The sequence below is a fragment of the Aspergillus bombycis genome, assembly GCF_001792695.1.
Source record: "Aspergillus bombycis strain NRRL26010 chromosome Unknown contig00057, whole genome shotgun sequence".
NCBI classification, from domain to species: Eukaryota; Fungi; Ascomycota; class Eurotiomycetes; order Eurotiales; family Aspergillaceae; genus Aspergillus; species Aspergillus bombycis.
Genome location: NW_019170059.1, coordinates 75,330 through 92,550, shown reverse-complemented (window position 1 = coordinate 92,550; position 17,221 = coordinate 75,330). Strand labels below are relative to the sequence as shown.

The 17,221-nt window shown below is 47.8% G+C and overlaps 7 protein-coding genes across 7 annotated transcripts; 4 read left to right on the top strand and 3 right to left on the bottom strand.

Moving 5' to 3' along the window:
* Window positions 1-161: 161 nt before the first annotated feature.
* ABOM_007230 (type II 3-dehydroquinate dehydratase) lies at window positions 162-623 on the bottom strand (the record flags this gene model as incomplete). Its single annotated transcript, XM_022534359.1, has 1 exon — window positions 162-623. One exon carries the CDS (start codon window positions 621-623, stop codon window positions 162-164), a length of 462 nt encoding a protein of 153 aa, XP_022388038.1.
* Window positions 624-1,933: 1,310 nt separating this feature from the next.
* Window positions 1,934-3,228, top strand: ABOM_007229 (inositol monophosphatase family protein; the record flags this gene model as incomplete). The annotated part of the gene is made up of 6 exons (XM_022534358.1): window positions 1,934-2,114; window positions 2,180-2,231; window positions 2,286-2,374; window positions 2,425-2,863; window positions 2,933-3,064; window positions 3,120-3,228. The coding sequence occupies 6 exons, from the start codon at window positions 1,934-1,936 to the stop codon at window positions 3,226-3,228; spliced, it is 1,002 nt and encodes a 333-aa protein (XP_022388001.1).
* Window positions 3,229-3,406: 178 nt separating this feature from the next.
* ABOM_007228 (shikimate dehydrogenase family protein) lies at window positions 3,407-4,453 on the bottom strand (the record flags this gene model as incomplete). The annotated part of the gene is made up of 1 exon (XM_022534357.1): window positions 3,407-4,453. One exon carries the CDS (start codon window positions 4,451-4,453, stop codon window positions 3,407-3,409), a length of 1,047 nt encoding a protein of 348 aa, XP_022388000.1.
* Window positions 4,454-5,793: 1,340 nt separating this feature from the next.
* Window positions 5,794-7,539, top strand: ABOM_007227 (sugar porter family MFS transporter; the record flags this gene model as incomplete). The annotated part of the gene is made up of 3 exons (XM_022534356.1): window positions 5,794-6,330; window positions 6,394-7,107; window positions 7,177-7,539. The coding sequence occupies 3 exons, from the start codon at window positions 5,794-5,796 to the stop codon at window positions 7,537-7,539; spliced, it is 1,614 nt and encodes a 537-aa protein (XP_022388007.1).
* Window positions 7,540-7,779: 240 nt separating this feature from the next.
* On the bottom strand, window positions 7,780-8,877 carry ABOM_007226 (Gfo/Idh/MocA family protein; the record flags this gene model as incomplete). The annotated part of the gene is made up of 1 exon (XM_022534355.1): window positions 7,780-8,877. The coding sequence occupies one exon, from the start codon at window positions 8,875-8,877 to the stop codon at window positions 7,780-7,782; it is 1,098 nt and encodes a 365-aa protein (XP_022388006.1).
* Window positions 8,878-9,525: 648 nt separating this feature from the next.
* ABOM_007225 (sugar phosphate isomerase/epimerase family protein) lies at window positions 9,526-10,626 on the top strand (the record flags this gene model as incomplete). Its single annotated transcript, XM_022534354.1, has 1 exon — window positions 9,526-10,626. One exon carries the CDS (start codon window positions 9,526-9,528, stop codon window positions 10,624-10,626), a length of 1,101 nt encoding a protein of 366 aa, XP_022388009.1.
* A 675-nt stretch (window positions 10,627-11,301) lies between these two features.
* ABOM_007224 (ankyrin repeat-containing protein) lies at window positions 11,302-15,006 on the top strand (the record flags this gene model as incomplete). The annotated part of the gene is made up of 4 exons (XM_022534353.1): window positions 11,302-11,775; window positions 11,835-12,483; window positions 12,542-13,145; window positions 13,197-15,006. The coding sequence occupies 4 exons, from the start codon at window positions 11,302-11,304 to the stop codon at window positions 15,004-15,006; spliced, it is 3,537 nt and encodes a 1,178-aa protein (XP_022388008.1).
* Between the last annotated feature and the right edge of the window lie 2,215 nt (window positions 15,007-17,221).

Here is a 17,221-nt window from a genome sequence, read left to right as displayed (position 1 = left end):
AAAGCGTATATATTTTGTCATTGGTGTGCAGTGACAGAAATGAATGGACGATCTAATCGATGTTCACATCGAACAACCCTTGCAATGACACATCTACACATTACACTATACATCAACACTTGTCTGAGACATTTTTCCTATGGAGCATCTGTAACTGGCACTTAAAGTACAGCCTTGTCCTCCCTCGACTTGAAATTCACAGCCACATGTTCCACCGCAACCTTATAGCCATATACTCCCAACCCAACAATTATTCCGGCGGCTTTATCGCTAAAGTAGCTGTGGTGTCTCCATGGCTCCCTTGCATGGACGTTACTCACATGTAGCTCGATGAAAGGAATATCCACCCCCACCAAGGCGTCCCGGATAGCCACTGAGGTATGCGTGTAGGCGCCAGGGTTGATAACGATTCCATCAACATTACCCCGAGCAGCTTGGATGCGATCAACGATTGCGCCTTCGTGATTGGATTGGAATGTTTCAAGAGTAGCTCCTAATGAAGTAGCGTGGGCTTTGCTTGAGGCTTCGACATCTGCGAGAGTGGTTGAGCCGTAGATATGAGGCTCACGAGTACCCAGGAGGTTAAGGTTGGGGCCATTAATGAGGAGGATTGATTTTCCCATTCTGAATTATCGGTATATGAAGACTTTGAGGAGAATGGATTTCGTTTTTCGTGATAGACTGATAGCTGAACGAGGAAGTGTGGTATTTCAGATGTGGAGTAAGGCAAGAATAGAAACTAATAGTAATTTTGTTGTTTGAAGAACTGTTTCTAGTTTCACTATTATACTTTCATACTCATCTTATCGCATGGGTAAACCATCTGCACCCAACTTTAGTAAGTATTACGGAGTAGCTAAATCCCCCCGGAGATATAGGGGAAATTCTTTCCCTAGGCAAGTATGGCTATGCACGTTATTCTCTCATAAATCTGGCACACAATGGGGATCTAAACCAACATACTCGTAATTAATTAACTGAGTATACTTGTAATTACATCGAAAGTGGCAACCAGAAAACTTTGGTGGGGAAGGAACCAGGGTTCTCCGCATTGGACTAAAAGGAAACTCCGGTAAGATGGGGAGAACGCTTTCCCGGCATGCCGAACACCCGCGGGAAGCCGGCGCACACGCTATGCTATGCTGCAGTCGTTGTGCAGGAGTGATGAAGATTGTATTGAGATATAAACAAAGGTGTCTCATGGGTGTGGATCTTATATTCCCCAGAAATCTTGGATACTCCTATTCAGAGAAGAACCATGGCCGTATTAAATTGCATGCAAGTAATTGCCGATATCCGGGATACCTACACATACTGTGCGTGGGTGTGTACATAGGGCTGGAGGCATACCATAGGCCTGCTGGACAGGCATACGCGCCCAATTTCTTCATGGACGGTTGAAAGGTATTGTAGATCAGATTCAGATATCTCGAGGAATGATTGATAGGCAGCTACTGGCCCATAGTATGCACCATGAGTCCACTGCTCAACAAAGTTTGGTAGACGTTGAAGATCCCACTTCCATTGTTCGCAATTTGGCCCGGGCACTATAACATGTGTTTTACACAAAATAGATATCAAATTTATGCTGAAGATCATAGCCAATCAGTGCATATTCATTTGCCTACTACGTAGGTAGATTTTCTTGGTAGGTTCATGCATGTACCCCCATCCAGATAGCCACCCACGTGAGGAAACAAGCAATGTGGAGCCCGTAGATAGTCAATTTTATCGGTTACTCACGGTCGCTGGAGATAACCTGCACTCATAAACCTCGACCGGTCCATGAGGAGTCATTCATCTTGGATAGTCCACCTCATCTGTGCTTCAGTAGTACATGTTTAGAAGGTCACAATCAACCCAAGAAGTTTGAAGCACAGCGCCCACGATAGCCATCTGAAAACCTTGCACTTATCGTTATCGACCCCGCACGATGACAGTCATGGGGCTTGACCAGGAGCAACTGGACGAGATCTATGCTTTTGCGGTAGACCTCGGCCGTAAAGCAGGTCAGCTCTTACTGGAGAGCATTGAAAAGCGAATCGGGGGTGAGGGGAGCCAGTCGGTGGAAGAAAAAGAAAATGCAGTGGATATTGTGACTCAGACAGATGAAGGTAAGCTCTATTGCGACCTTATCTAGATAACAACGTTTCAAGCGGCCTGACGATGCTCGTACCAGATGTGGAAGCATTTATCAAGACCGCAATTAACGAGAAATACCCTTCTCACAAGTCAGTCAATCCTCCCGGCCATTGCTGAACAAAACCACTTACAGACAACCAAAGATTCCTAGGGGAGGAGACATACGCCAAAGGACAGTCTCGAGATTATCTCATAGATGAACAACCAACATGGTGTATTGATCCACTAGATGGTAAATCTCTCACTCCCTATTGCAATTTTCTCCCTGACCATAAGCTCTAGGAACGGTTAACTTCACTCATATCTTCCCCATGTTCTGTGTCTCAATCGGCTTTATCGTTAACCATAAACCCGTCATTGGTGTCATTTATGCTCCTTTCCAAGACCAACTTTTCTCGTCATGTATTAACCGAGGTGCCTGGCTCAATGAAAAGCGCCGTCTTCCACTTATCCGCAACCCATCTATCCCACCAATGCCCCCTAATGCACCTAGCAAGTGTGTCTTTTCCTGTGAATGGGGAAAGGATCGCCGTGATATCCCCGATGGCAACATGCACCGCAAAATCGAGAGCTTTGTAAACATGGCCGCTGAGATCGGGGGTCGGAGTGGAAAAGGTGGAATGGTCCATGGTGTCCGGAGTTTGGGGAGTGCGACGTTGGATTTAGCGTACACCGCGATGGGATCGTTTGATATCTGGTGGGAGGGTGGCTGTTGGGAATGGTGGGTCCCCATCTCTTGCGCTCTGTGATAACCTCTGTTTCTTGTATGATATCAGTCTGACTGGCCTAGGGACGTTGCTGCTGGGATCGCAATCCTCCTTGAAGCGGGTGGCTTGGTCACCACTGCTAATCCACCAGCAGATCCTGACACTGACCCGATTGGGGATGTGCGACTAGGCAGTCGCTTGTACTTGGCTATTAGGTAGGATATCCCTGCGAGTACTTGAACAGTAATTGGTGGCTAACTTTAATTCAAGACCAGCGGGACCGTCAGCAACTGAGACCGGTCGACAGACACAGGAGAGAACAGTGAGGGAGGTATGGAAGCGTGTACGAGAGCTTGAATATACACGGCCTGGTGCTTAATTGTTTCCTTAAGATTTCTAAACCTCCGGGCGCTTTTTAGTGATTATAGAGACGACCAAGTTTTATGGAAGAACTCGTTTTTGTTCATGACGACATGTCTAAATTTATCATATATGCTATGCTCTAGGGTATGCTATATACAAAAATCATGTATAAGGAATGTTATATATAAAGACAATCAAAGATTGGGCTTGGATGACCTTTCAGCTAGCGACTTTGCCACCATATCCTTGACCTTCTCCACTACGCCAGGAACAGCAACCACATCCTGACCAGTCCAGAGACGGGCCTGTTCCAAGCCTTGCCAGATCAAAGCCTCTGAACCCAGGATAACTTTCCAGCCAGCCGTCGAAGCGAGCTGCGCAATTTCCGTCCAGGGAACAGGGTGATAGCACATCTCCAGAATGACACCCTTAACCGCATCGGAAGAAGTCTCGCCCAGGAAAGCCTGGAGCACTTCTCGGGCGTTGATTTCCTCAGGGGTCTTCGGCGGGTAGTTGGGAATACCCGAGACAATGGCCACGGGTGCCTCAAGAGAGGCCGCCACAGCGGGATCAGTGACATGAATGAGGGGAGCTTGCGTCGAAGTAGAATTCCGTTCCCTATCTTCGCTCAGAATAGTCTCGACTTCCAACGCATCACGGTTCACAATGTAGATCTTGCTAGCACCGAGCCATTTGCGTAGAACGTAAATTGCTGAGCGAGCCGTGCCGCCTCCACCGACAATCAAGGCAGGCTTGTTCTGGAACATTTCCGTGGATGGGGAGTTCTGCAGCAAGGCTTCCCGGATGCCAATGCAGTCGGTGTTTGTACCGACGTAGGAGCGGCTACCGTCTTGTTCCTCGCGTAAGAAGATGGTGTTGCAAGCTCCGGCTTGTCTTGCGTCCTCGGTGAGGTCGTCCAGGTGAGGCATGATGGCTACCTTGTGCGGCATGGTGACAGAGGAGCCAACGAACTTGGGGTTAGCTTTGATAGCGGCCAAATATTTATCGATTGAAGGTGACCGAGTGTACGGTGGAGGGTACGTCGCAGATGTGCCATAAACGCTGGATAGAGGAATCTGGGCCCAGTTCAAACCCAATGTGCTGTAGACGGTCTTATGGAGTGGTGGGGAGAGGGAGTTCAGCAATGGATGTCCGTAGAGATATGCGACACCATCCAGCTCAGCTGGACAGGTAATGGGCTCCTCGGGCTGAGCATCGTTCACAATCTGTGGTGCTGCCATTGTGACGGGAAATGAAACTAAAGGTATAGTTGATTGTTGAAAGGAGATTGGATTGGGTATATGGTAGTATATAAATGATGTGCAGCAAGAGGGGAATGGAAACAAGTATGCCACCAGTTCGTTTAACTAATTGTTAGTTCATTTTCTTCTGACGAGAACGAAAACCAATTGTCGTTTGAGGATTCCACACCTCTAGCAATGCGGCGGAGAAACGTTTAAGATTTTAGTTTGGGCCCGTGACTTGTTCCGAGATAATTTTAACGCAGCGGAACTTCTCCGTCGTTTTCATTCCCCTCCTCCGAGATCGCACTCCACTTGCTCTGTATTCTACTCCACAAAGTGTCGAGGTACTTCCACTACGGCTCATCTAAACGAGATACGTTGTTGGAACACTCATCAAGATCGATATGCTTTGTCTTGGTACAATATATGCAGCCAACCGCCACCGAATATGGATTTCTGTGGAATGCCTAGAAGCCCGTCTAACTTTAACCTAATTCTAACTTTCTACAGAACAATTGCCGGGGAGAACGCTTTTCCCGGCATAAGGGAGCTCGCCTCCTCGCTTAATCTTGTCGTCCAGTGGCAACACAGACCCCCATGGGGAATACATTGGTAGAGAATCTTTCCCGGCGAAGTACTTTCCCCAGCCACCGATGACATCTAGCCAATGGCCATTGGCCTTTGATTTCACCTGGATGATCCATGTACTTCTTGGGGGAAGGCCTGGGGTGGCCCCCCTACTAGCCATCTCTAGTCTGGGGTTTCCTTTCCTCGAGTACACTAAGGACTAAGGTCGTTTATAGTTCTTGGGTTCCTTGGCTTCCCCACAAATCCTCGCCAGCATTACCGTCTTAGTCCCACGCCCACTTGAGCGGAATCGGAGCGAGCGTGCCAACAACAATGGCAGAGATTTCATTGCGACTGGTAGAGTCATTCTGGCTTGGCTCCCTCGTAGTACAACAAAGTTTAAAAGCGTCTGGGCAAGAGGTTACGAGGAGAAACAAATACCGTCCTCCACGTGCCTACTATAAGATTAGATTCGTTTTGCCGCCGACAACTTAACAGGCCGTGGAAAAACAATCCATCTCCGCAACCCCAGGCGGTTTTCAGCTCACACCCCGGATTTTCGTTCCACGTTCCATAGACAAGGGCGTTGTCGTCTAGCGTGGGAATAGAATATAAGTATCTAGACCCCTGGCGCGCGGCACTTCTTTCTCATCTTCCTCATCAAACTTGTTTCTTGATTTTACACTTACACCATCGCAATCTCTGTGTACCTGACTTGAGTTGTTGACAGAATCTCTGACCATTCCATTGAGAGTGATCACACTGTCATCATGTCTATCCTCTCTCTAGTCGAGGATAGACCAACTCCCAAGGAGGTGTACAACTGGAAGGTATACCTCCTTGCAGCCGTCGCCTCATGCACATCTTGTATGATCGGATATGACAGTGCCTTCATTGGCACGACTATATCTCTCCAGTCATTCAAGGATGAGTTTGATTGGGACTCCATGTCTCCCGCGGACCAAGACCTAGTCAGCTCCAACATTGTGTCTCTCTACCAGGCAGGTGCATTCTTTGGTGCATTCTTCGCCTACCCTATCGGCCATTTCTGGGGCCGAAAATGGGGTCTGATGTTCTCTGCTTTAATATTCACACTGGGCGCTGGCCTAATGCTTGGTGTCAATGGCGACCGTGGATTTGGCCTACTTTACGGAGGTCGAGTACTTGCTGGCTTGGGAGTGGGAGCTGGCTCGAATATCACTCCTATTTATATCTCCGAGTTAGCTCCACCGGCGATCAGAGGACGGTTAGTTGGAGTTTACGAACTGGGGTGGCAAATTGGTGGGCTTGTAGGCTTTTGGATCTGTGTAAGTGCTTCCCATTTGTTATGCTTCCTACAAACTATCGACACAGCTAACCTTATCTGGCAGTACGGTGTTGATGAGACGTTAGCCCCGAGTCATAAGCAGTGGATCATCCCCTTCGCCGTCCAGCTGATCCCATCTGGCCTTCTTATTATTGGTGCCCTATTTTTGAAAGAGTCCCCACGTTGGCTATTCCTGCGGGGGCGTCGAGAGGAGGCAATCAAAAACCTCTGCTGGGTTCGTCAACTCTCAGAAGACCATGTCTACATGATTGAGGAAATCGGTGCCATTGACCAGGCCCTCGAACACCAGCGTTCTACTATTGGTCTGGGTTTCTGGAAGCCGTTCGTTGCGGCTTGGACGAACAAGAAGATACTGTATCGTCTCTTCCTTGGTAGCATGTTGTTCTTTTGGCAGAATGGTTCAGGTATCAACGCCATCAACTATTACAGTCCTACCGTTTTCAAAAGCATTGGTGTGACGGGTTCGAACACAAGCTTATTCACCACGGGTATCTTCGGTGTCGTGAAGACTGTGGTGACATTCATCTGGCTTCTTTGGCTGATTGACCATGTGGGACGGCGTCTGCTCCTCCTCATCGGTGCCGCCGGTGGCTCGGTCTGCTTGTGGATCGTTGGGGCGTATATCAAGATCGCCAAGCCTTCAGAACGAGAGAACACGCAGATGGATGGCGGTGGCATTGCTGCCATGTTCTTCTTCTACCTGTGGACTGTGTTTTATACCCCTTCCTGGAACGGTACCCCATGGGTTATTAACTCGGTAAGCTTGTTCTCCGGCTTCTGTGAATGCCATATTAGTAAACTCTCCTCTAATACCTTTGTCGTTTAGGAAATGTTCGATCCCAACATTCGATCGCTTGCGCAAGCCTGTGCGGCGGGATCCAACTGGCTCTGGAACTTCCTCATTTCCCGATTCACTCCACAGATGTTTGCCAAGATGGACTACGGAGTGTACTTCTTTTTCGCATCGCTCATGATTCTGTCCATCATCTTTGTGTTCTTCCTAATTCCAGAGACGAAGGGTATCCCGCTAGAGAGCATGGACAGACTTTTCGAGACTAAGCCAGTTTGGCGTGCTCACGGGACTCTCCTCAATCAAATTCGGGAAGACGAGGAACGGTTTCGGCATGATTTGGAGGATTCCGGCTTTGTTAAGAGCACCGATAAGCAGGTGGAGGTCGTGGATGCTTGATGTTGATATTTGATCCTGAATGTTGCGTTGTTCTGTGTCTTGTGTGATAATTATGAACTCCAACAGCTGGGCATGATGATGCCGAATGCTGTCTGATGACCCACATTCCCAAAGCGAATGAGCTCTGTTGGAAATCCTGTGATAATCATTTATTATATAAACCTAGCTATACCCTACCTGGACTTTCTGGCCCCTTCTTTCGGATTGTTTCAACTCCATGACCTTAAATTCACTCATCAATCAGCGGTTTCCTTCAATAACGGTCTGGTCTAGTTCGATTGTCTGTCCTGTTTCGAGTGCCTTTTGTACGGCTTGGCACACAAGTAAGGCCCTTAGGCCTTCTTCACCGGAGCAACTAGGCTCGGCTCTGCCTTGGATAACATCGACGAAATGGGCAAGCTGCAAATCGAACGGAGTCGCTTCTTCCACGTCAAACTTCTCGACCGTCAATGGTTGGTTCCAGCTCTTGTCTGGCCGGCCATCGTAACTCCAGCGTGTCATATCTGGGACACTGAGAGAGGCATCAGAACCAAAGATGCGGTAAAAGTCTGCGCCAGAAGAACACTTGGGAATGAGCGGGTTCTCGCCGGTCCCGGCCTCAAAGTTATGTGGAGATGGCGTAGCATCGCAGACAAGGAATGTACCGACAACGCCTGAAGCAAACCGAAGCGTCAGTGCAGCACCTTCCTCTGCTTCATGGGGGGGGTTAGGGCGCTGCGAGAGGGTCTTCTCAGCGTGAACGCGCACAATCGGGCCGAACAGGTAATGCATAATGTCAATATCATGCACAAGGTTAATTGGAACCACACCACCCGACGACCGAGCACGACGCCAGTCACCTGGAGGCGCAAAGTATTCTTCCGGCTTGAATAATGTCCAAAGGCCGTTAATGGCGATAACCTGGCCCAGAGATCCGGCATCTACCATCTGCTTCGTCTTTAGGACGTACGGGTTGAACCGACGGTGGTGTCCTACCAACAGCTTGAGCTGGGCGTTCTCCGGTCGCTGCGCAAACTGTAGTAGGGCTATGCCATTGTCGATGCTGTCACTAACTGGTTTCTCCACTAGGACGTGGATGCCACTGGCTAGGAGCTCTCGCGAGACGGGGACGTGGGTGTGGTTGGGCGTGCAAACGATGGCTGCATCAGGCTTGGGGATGGCTTGCAGCATGGCTTCGACAGTTGGATAGTAGCTCGTTTGCAGCTCCTGCGCTACCCTGGCAGCATTGGGGATCGGATCGATGAGTGCGACGAGCTCGGTGTCTGGATTGGAGATAACAGATTTGGCATGTCTAGGGCCAATAAGGCCTGCGCCGACGACGACAATTCTTAGAACCATTTTGGTAGTGGTGCTGTTGGAGGAATCACTGGAGAGAGGTATTGGTAGCAAATAGGGGGGAAGAAAACAAATGTATATGATACTTTTGTTAAACAGAAGATCGTCTACGAATCGGTCCACATCACACGATTTGGGGATAAATTCAAGGCCAAGCGAAGCTTCATTGCCGAGGAAAGACCTTAATCTACCCATCGCAATTGGTTTGGGGTTACAAAGCTCACAGCCGGTTAAAGACAGCGGGGAAAGCGCTTAGCCGGCGGTTCTTCTCTTCGTGTTTTCCTGCGGTGGAACCCCAGCCCTAATCATTGGGAGAGTTATCTTCCATAATACAAGCACGAGAATGGCATTGTGAATCGTTCTTCCAGGGCAGGGATGAAATTAAAATGTATTTATTAATAACACAAAGACCAGCGCGCCCAGCGAGATTAAGTGTGCTATTGGGATACTGTGTGATTAATACCTACGTCAACTGAACACGAGACATGACGCGGCAGTTAGCGGGTCTTTAACAGTTTCATACCTTGTATCAGCTCTCAGTGAATTGGGATCACGGCCACATCCCTTTCTTATAACTACTCTACTACTCTCTTCATCTACTGCTTCCTACTTTCTCTGCGTCTTCTATCAGTTCAGCAACCGCTTTTCACGATGCCTAACCGTCTCGGAATTGGTTCCATGTCCCTGGGGCGCCCGGGGATCCATGATCTGCCAACCAAGCTGCACCAGGCCTCCCAATTCGGCTACAAGGGCATTGAGCTATTTTTTGACGATCTTGACCACCTGGCGAAGTTGCTTTTTGATGGGGATCATATTTCTGCTGCTCATCATGTACGCCAGCTTTGTGTTTCGCTGGACCTCTCTATCATCTGTCTGCAGCCCTTCTGGCACTACGAGGGACTTCTGGACCGCACTGAGCACGAGCGGCTTCTCACCGAAAAGCTTCCCAAGTGGTTTGAGCTCGCACGCATTCTGGACACAGATCTCATCCAGATTCCTTCTAATTTCCTCCCCGCAGATGCTGAGACAGGCCAGCCCCGCACCACAGGTGATATGTCCGTCATTGTCTCAGATCTTCAGGAGATCGCCGATCTTGGCCTTCAACAGTCTCCCCCTTTTCGTTTCGTCTACGAAGCCCTAGCATGGGGTAATCACATCAACAAATGGGAAGACTCCTGGGAAGTTGTAGAGCGGGTCAACCGTCCAAACTTTGGAGTTTGTCTTGACACCTTCAATATCGCAGGACGGGTGTATGCCGATCCCACATCTCCCACAGGGAAGACACCTAATGCGGATGTCGAACTCCAAGCGTCTATAGCACGCCTGCGATCTCGCATCGACCTCTCAAAAGTTTTCTACGTTCAAATCGTGGATGGTGAACGCCTAAGTGCTCCTTTGGACGAATCTCACCCATTCTATGTCAAGGGTCAGCCCGCCCGCATGAACTGGTCGCGTAACGCACGCCTGTTTGCCTTCGAAGAGGACCGTGGTGGATACTTACCCGTCTTGGACGTCGCTAAAGCCTTCTTCGATATCGGCTTCGAGGGCTGGGTTTCCCTGGAATTATTCAACAGAAGCCTGGCTGATCCTGATCCATCTACGCCTCGCAATCACGCCAAAAGGGGTTTCGAGTCGTGGAAGAAACTAGTTGCTGCCTTGAAGCTGAATACCAGCGATGCTTCCTCGGTGTATGGTCTTGACGGTACAGTTTCACCATCGACTTCCGCTTTGCCTGTGCAGCATCGTCTTTAGTGCCGCTTTCGGCTTCTTCAAGGGGGGTGTTTTTTTTTTCTTCTTTCTTCCACATCAGGCGTTGGCTTTACCGGGTTTAATTGTTTGGCATATCTGTCCTCTCATGGCATCTTCACAGCGTATGTCCTCTAGTTTGTTTCTTCCTGGCCTTATGGCCTGTAATGATTGTAAATTATGATAGAAATACCCGAATGGAAACAGTTACCAGGCCTACTGTCGATAACTGCTCATGTTGTCATACATGCTCCTGAAAAAAGGCGGGAGAACATAACTCTCAGCTTCAGAGTTAATATATTCCTAAGGAAGATTGCTTAAATTCAACAGGACTTGCTTGAGTCTGTCCTGCTTTAGTTCAATTTCTCTGGTCAGCTTGCCTGCTGGTCACGAGGTGGTTAACGCTCACATGATTTCACTGTATCTAGTCACACTTCACACAAGTCTAGCAACAAGGAGCAGACAATAAATAGTTGATTGAAACACCTGCACACAAAATGTACGATCCTTAAAATAGCAAAGCCAAAAGAAATTTTACTTTTGGATGCTAAATAGAATGCACTGCGCCGCACTTTTGGCCGAGCTCTTTGAGTATTCCTAGCTTCAATATTTGAAGTCTGCTAGTTCCCCATATTTGGAAATTCCAAAGCTCATACCTAGATATTACACGTTAGATCAAAGATGAAGGCCCGACTCAAGCGCATATTCCACTCACCATTATCACTGTGTCGGGGCTCAGGGCCACCGAGAGATTCAGTCGAGCATTTACAAAAGAGAGGATGCATTACGGCTTTACCACGGGATACACCAAATGATTCATCTACTCCTCCAGTAGTGGACTTCTGGCAGAAGGCACTTCGGAGGCTTTCTATGGAAGACCAAGTGTTAATACAAAAACATACTACAACACAATCAACTTCATGTATCGTTAGCGACATGCCAGTCTTACTGCTGGTAGAAGTCAGGCAGAAACGGGAACTGTGTGAAAGTAGAAAGTGGGATGTCAGTTTTAATGGCAACACTTTCCGCTTAGGCGATATTGCAGACAGGGTCATCGCATGGCTAGAAAGGTTGAAAGCTATTGACGATATTGCTGTCAATGCAGACCCAATACACGCACAATTGCCATGGGCATGGATCAGGATATTGCTACAGGTAAGACTTCCCACTGTAAAGAAGATCACAATGGCCTTTGATGTCCAATATCTACTTAGGTAGCGACAGCCGATCGCGAAACTATGGGTTCCTTCCTAGTAGGGCTTGACAAGGTGTTCTACTTCATTGATCGGTGTAAGGTCTACGAACTTCTGTATCCCTACGATCCAGAGATGGAGCACGCATATCTTAATTTAGAAGCCACGGTCATTGAACTCTATGCCCTAATCCTGCAGTTTCTACTGACTGCAATCCGGGCGTATGAAGGAAGCAGGTATACAAGTATTTCGACGGCGTTTTGGACCCTCGATTGCGTTGACGATTATAACGCGCGCTTTGAAGCGATTGTTCCACGCATCAACTACGGGGCTCAAAACTGTGAGCGATGTTATAGTCGCCTCGATCGTGTTATTTCCACCGACCAATATAAAAGCCTAAAGCTCATGCTTGAAGATATTGAGCGAGTCAAGTCTCTTGCAAATGAGTTTCGAGATGTGAATAATAGTTTGCAAAGCATGTGGCGGTTTCTTGGAAATAAAAAGCGAGGTGACGTCCTTAGGTGGATATCAGACATTCCATCTGAGGATCATCACACAGTGGCGAGGACTGGCCGTACAGCAAGTACTGGTGGGTGGCTCTTTAAGCAACAGGTGTTCCAAGACTGGCAGCTTTCAAAGGACTCAATGATATTTTGGTTACACGGTATACGTGAGTCTTCCAAAACGATGTTGGCAAACTCGTCGAGCTCATACATTTCTTTCCATAGCCGGCGTTGGGAAAACGAAGCTTGTCTCTCGAGTTATTGATGAGTTTCTGCAGGTCAAGGGGCAGAAGTTGGTATATTTTTACTGCGATCGCAATGAGGAACTTCGTCGGAAACCGAAAGAGATTCTTTGCAGCTTTGTCAAGCAGCTTTCGATCGCGGATGATCAAACCGTAATCCATGATAGTCTTCTACAAGTCTACAACGATAAGCGACAAAGAGGTTTCCCGTCGAAGGACTTGAACCTTGAAGAGAGCGAAGCGCTCCTAGCTCAATTAATTTCCACATATCCGAAAACAATATTAGTACTAGACGGCTTGGACGAAAGCGAAGAAGGCTCGAGGCAAGATCTTATCAGTTATTTCAGCCGACTTGTCGAGCAGATGCAAAATTTGAAAATATTCATCTCCAGCAGGCGAAACGGAGTCACAGCAAGCTGGCTCGAAACTAAGGCCAATGTTGGCATTGGTGCAATACATAATCAGGATGATATTGCAAAATTTGTCTCACAAAAGATAGATGAAGATGAGAAGAACCGGGCTAACCCTATTCCTGCTGAACTGAAACATGACATTGTCCGTATCCTTCTAGATAAGAGTCAGGGCATGTAAGTGTTTTACCCATAACGCTGTGTGAGTACGAAATAACATGAGTCGAGGTTTCAATGCGCAGCCTTACACGTTACGGAACTTTTATCCCTAGGTCTAGAAAGCGATATTCGTGAGCGTCTGGGATGCTTACCAGCTGACCTGCAATGCGCATACAACAAGATCTACCAGCGAATTCTAGGGTCCACGGGAAGCAAGTTTAAGATCGCAACGAGAGCCCTACAGTGGGTTTTATGTTCGGAGAGACCTCTAACGAGAGATGCCCTCGTTTTCCTTGTATGCCAGGATCCCCAGACCGACACTTTGACCCCCCCATATGTGGACATCCGATACATCCTGGATTCATGCTTTAATCTCCTTGTCATGGATTCGCAGCAGATTTGTCGGCCCTCTCATCTCTCTGTAAATGAATACTTTGAAAATCTTTGGGGCGTTGGCATATGTCATGCCAATGCTGCAAAGATTTGCCTGACGCATATGCTAGTCGCAAGCAGTCAATTGTCACAAGAATCTTCCAAGTATTCGGCTATGATTGACAACTTTTTCCCTTATGCAACACAGTATTGGTTTGTGCACATAAGAAAATACGAGCACTATATCAGGAATACAGGTGAAAAAATTGATCCTCGGCTGTCGCAGCTTGTTGAGAGGTTCCTCGGTCGTGTCGAGGAAAGTGGGCCCGCCTATAGGTCCTGGTGTGAACGTTGCGAACACTTGCCAGGTTTCCCCATTGAAGATCTGAAGCCTTTCTCTAATCCTGTGCTAGCAGTTTGCCGATTCGGCCTTCACCATGTCCCACCCACATGGTGGGAATCCAAACGCATAGACCCTAAGCAAACCAACAAAGCTGCCAACTCACTTCTAGTGCTAGCGGTCTTCAGCGAAAATGAACATGCTGTTCAAAAGCTATTGTCACTTGGAGCAGACGTCAATAGACAGCTTGATGGGTTGCTCTGTAGTGGGTCCGCTCTCGGTGCTGCCGCATCAATTGGTAATCGAGAAATCATCAACCTACTACTAAGTGCAGGAGCTCAGATAAACCAGAGGCATGCCGGGGGCATTTATGGTAGTGCGCTGGTGGCATCAGTCGCAAACCCAGAAGGTAGAAAGGCCGCCCAGCTGCTGCTAGACTCAGGAGCCGATATCAATCAAGAGCTCGATTGTGGAATATTTGGCAGTGCTCTTGCTGCTGCTGCTACTCGTGAAGCCGGATGGTACCACAGTACAAGTATTCATTTACTGCTCCGTGCAGGAGCTAACGTCAATCAAGCCCTTACTAGTGGGAATTACGGCAGTGCGCTTGCTGCTGCCGCTTCAACACCCCTAAGTCATAAGACAATAAAGCTATTACTTGCCTCAGGGGCAGATGCCAATCAAAGGCTCATTTGGGGAAAATATGGTAGTGCACTAGCAGCAGCAGCATTCGGTAGCCCCGCAAATACCTCGCTCCTACTAGATGCAGGAGCAGACGTCAACCAGGTGCTTACCTCTGGTCTATACGGCAGCGCACTTGCGGCAGCAGCGTATAGTCAAGCAAGATGCAGTGTGAAACTTCTACTCGATGCAGGCGCCAATGTCAATCAAAAACTCACCACAGGGCTCTATGGCAGTGCCCTTGCAGCAGCGGTGGCCAAGAAAGGCGCAGATGAGGAGATAGTACAAGTACTGTTGGATGCAGGTGCCGATGTGAACCAGAAGCTTTCCTCGGGTCTTTACAGTAATATTCTAGAAGCAGCACAAGCGCGAACTCGTCCAGAGCTTTACGAGATGCTGTTGGGGGCGGCTATCAGGAAGAATCGGGGAAATCTCGGGCATATCAACTTGGAGCCTGACAAGAATAAGGACAGAAAGTCGGAATGATTTGAAGTTCTCAAATGTCGAGGATAGTGAGCCACTGCACAAGGGCCACGATATCATATATAGTATCCTCAATACTCGCATACGGTCACATGAATGAGGCCGTTATACCGCTCTCTCAGGTGTTTTTTCCAGCGATCCAGCAAATCTCTTCCGGGAAGGCTTCTTCATCGTTCTACATTATGTCCAGCAGCTTTAATTGCTCTGTTGCATGCGAAATTAAGGATCTATATCTCCATCCTCGCTAAAACCAACCTTTTTAAACAATTCCATAAGGGCCCAGCCAGCACTTGAGAAATTTGAATAGATGAAATCTTGATAATGTTACTCGTTATTCAGCCCTACATATCAGTCTTTCAGAAAGAGACCGGGGACTGCCTATATCCCGGGTACATATCGCGCAGTATGAAGCTCTTTCTCAGTTGACACAGTGCTTAAATATCAAATACAGCGTATTTAAGGATGGTAGACCTCGGGTTGTTCTGCATACTGAGGCTCAACGATGTCCCGTGCCGCTTCAATAGATAACCGATAGACTTTCCCTCAAAGACCCCCCGCTCTATATATGTAAAGTAATCTTATACCCCATGGCAGCTACGCCCCAAGAAAATTAGTTCTTGGGCGACAGCACTGAAAGATTTACATATGATCCATTCAGAGAAGATATTCAATGTTAGCTCTTGAACCCATGCCAGATTCAGCTAGTGACCATGTGATTGCTGCGCAGGCCGTCACTTGTATCATGTGTCTTTCTCCGACCTACTACTCGAGACATTCATTTTTTTTTCTTACTTACTCCCTACTACCACTAAAGTCAAATCAACAGCACTAGCCCAATAAATCAAGAGAAATTTATACTCCCTGTTCTATCTTTCATGTGTTGTTGCTAATTCCTCTACCTTCCGACACACGTCTATATAAAAATACCCGGTAGAAAGCTCGAAGAGACATGTCAATCCCAACAAAACAAACAAGCCAACTTTCTACGAGCCCAGGCACCAATACGAACAGACCAGAAAGCCAGGCCTTAGCAGGTACATACCAGACAGCACTCTACTACATTATGCCTCTCATTTAAGTAACCACCAATGCTAAGATCTACAGGTAACAATACTACAGTGCAAACCCAGACCTCGGACCAAGCACACAACCACCGCGCGAAAAGCAGGGCCACTGACGAGACTGACTGGGAAGTTATCTCCCACGGAGATGCAGATGTGAATGACCAAGAGGGGTCTTGGGCCGCTCGGACGTTCAGTGGGCATTTTGACATCAAAGTTGGCTGGGGGCGAAGGAAGCACACATTGTATTCCTGTGATTGGCACTATGCCCAGGCCGAGGAGTATCAAGATGTCTGTCCGGTGTGTAGTGGAGCCCCTGGGTGTGTTTCTTGCGGTGGATCGTCTGATTCTACGTGATAGTCGACTAGCTAGCTTAGAACCATGGTTGCGATGCCTTGGATTAGATACGTCAACGACGCTCCCTTTCTTTCAAGTTGAGGTTCTTTAGGTGAGATGCTCATCGTGAGCAGAGCAATGGCTCAGGGCTACATTCAGATGTAAGTACCTTTTCTTTCTACCGTATCTCTTAAGTGCAGAATTTCTGGGGCAGTTTATCGGCTTTGCATGTGTAGTGTGGTTGGACATTGCCTGCAAACCATTATGTTATTAATTACAGAGTATAACTAATTGATTGCCATTCCCGAACGAGCAGGCTACAAGCAAGACTGAACATAGCACGAGGAAAGGAAAGGGAACAGGTATTCTGACTGAACGAATTCCTTGCTTATATGGGCGTGGAATCAGCTAAGATAGAGAAACAGATGCCTTGAAACCCAGGAAATTACAAAACTTAATTTCTGTCAATGCCATAGACACGAACACAAACATGATTAAACCCATACCTCAAGAAGTAAGGAAAAGTGAAAAAAGGCAGCCCACTAACACGCCCATGAAAAGTCCCAAGAACACCAGTACAGTCGTTGAAGACAAAGCCCTTTCCATACCATCCTTTTGTATACATTGCTTTGTTCCCTGAAATGCATCCCTGTCCTGGTTTTGTGTCCTTTTGTCGCTGCTGCCTGCCACATGCTCTAGGGAATAATGTTGAAACCCCGATCAAATGACAGCAAAAAAGTCCCCCAATTCATGCAAGCACGCTTGTGGTCAAGAAGGTAAAATCTATATACGCTGATGATGTAAGATGTGAGGTTCTGTCG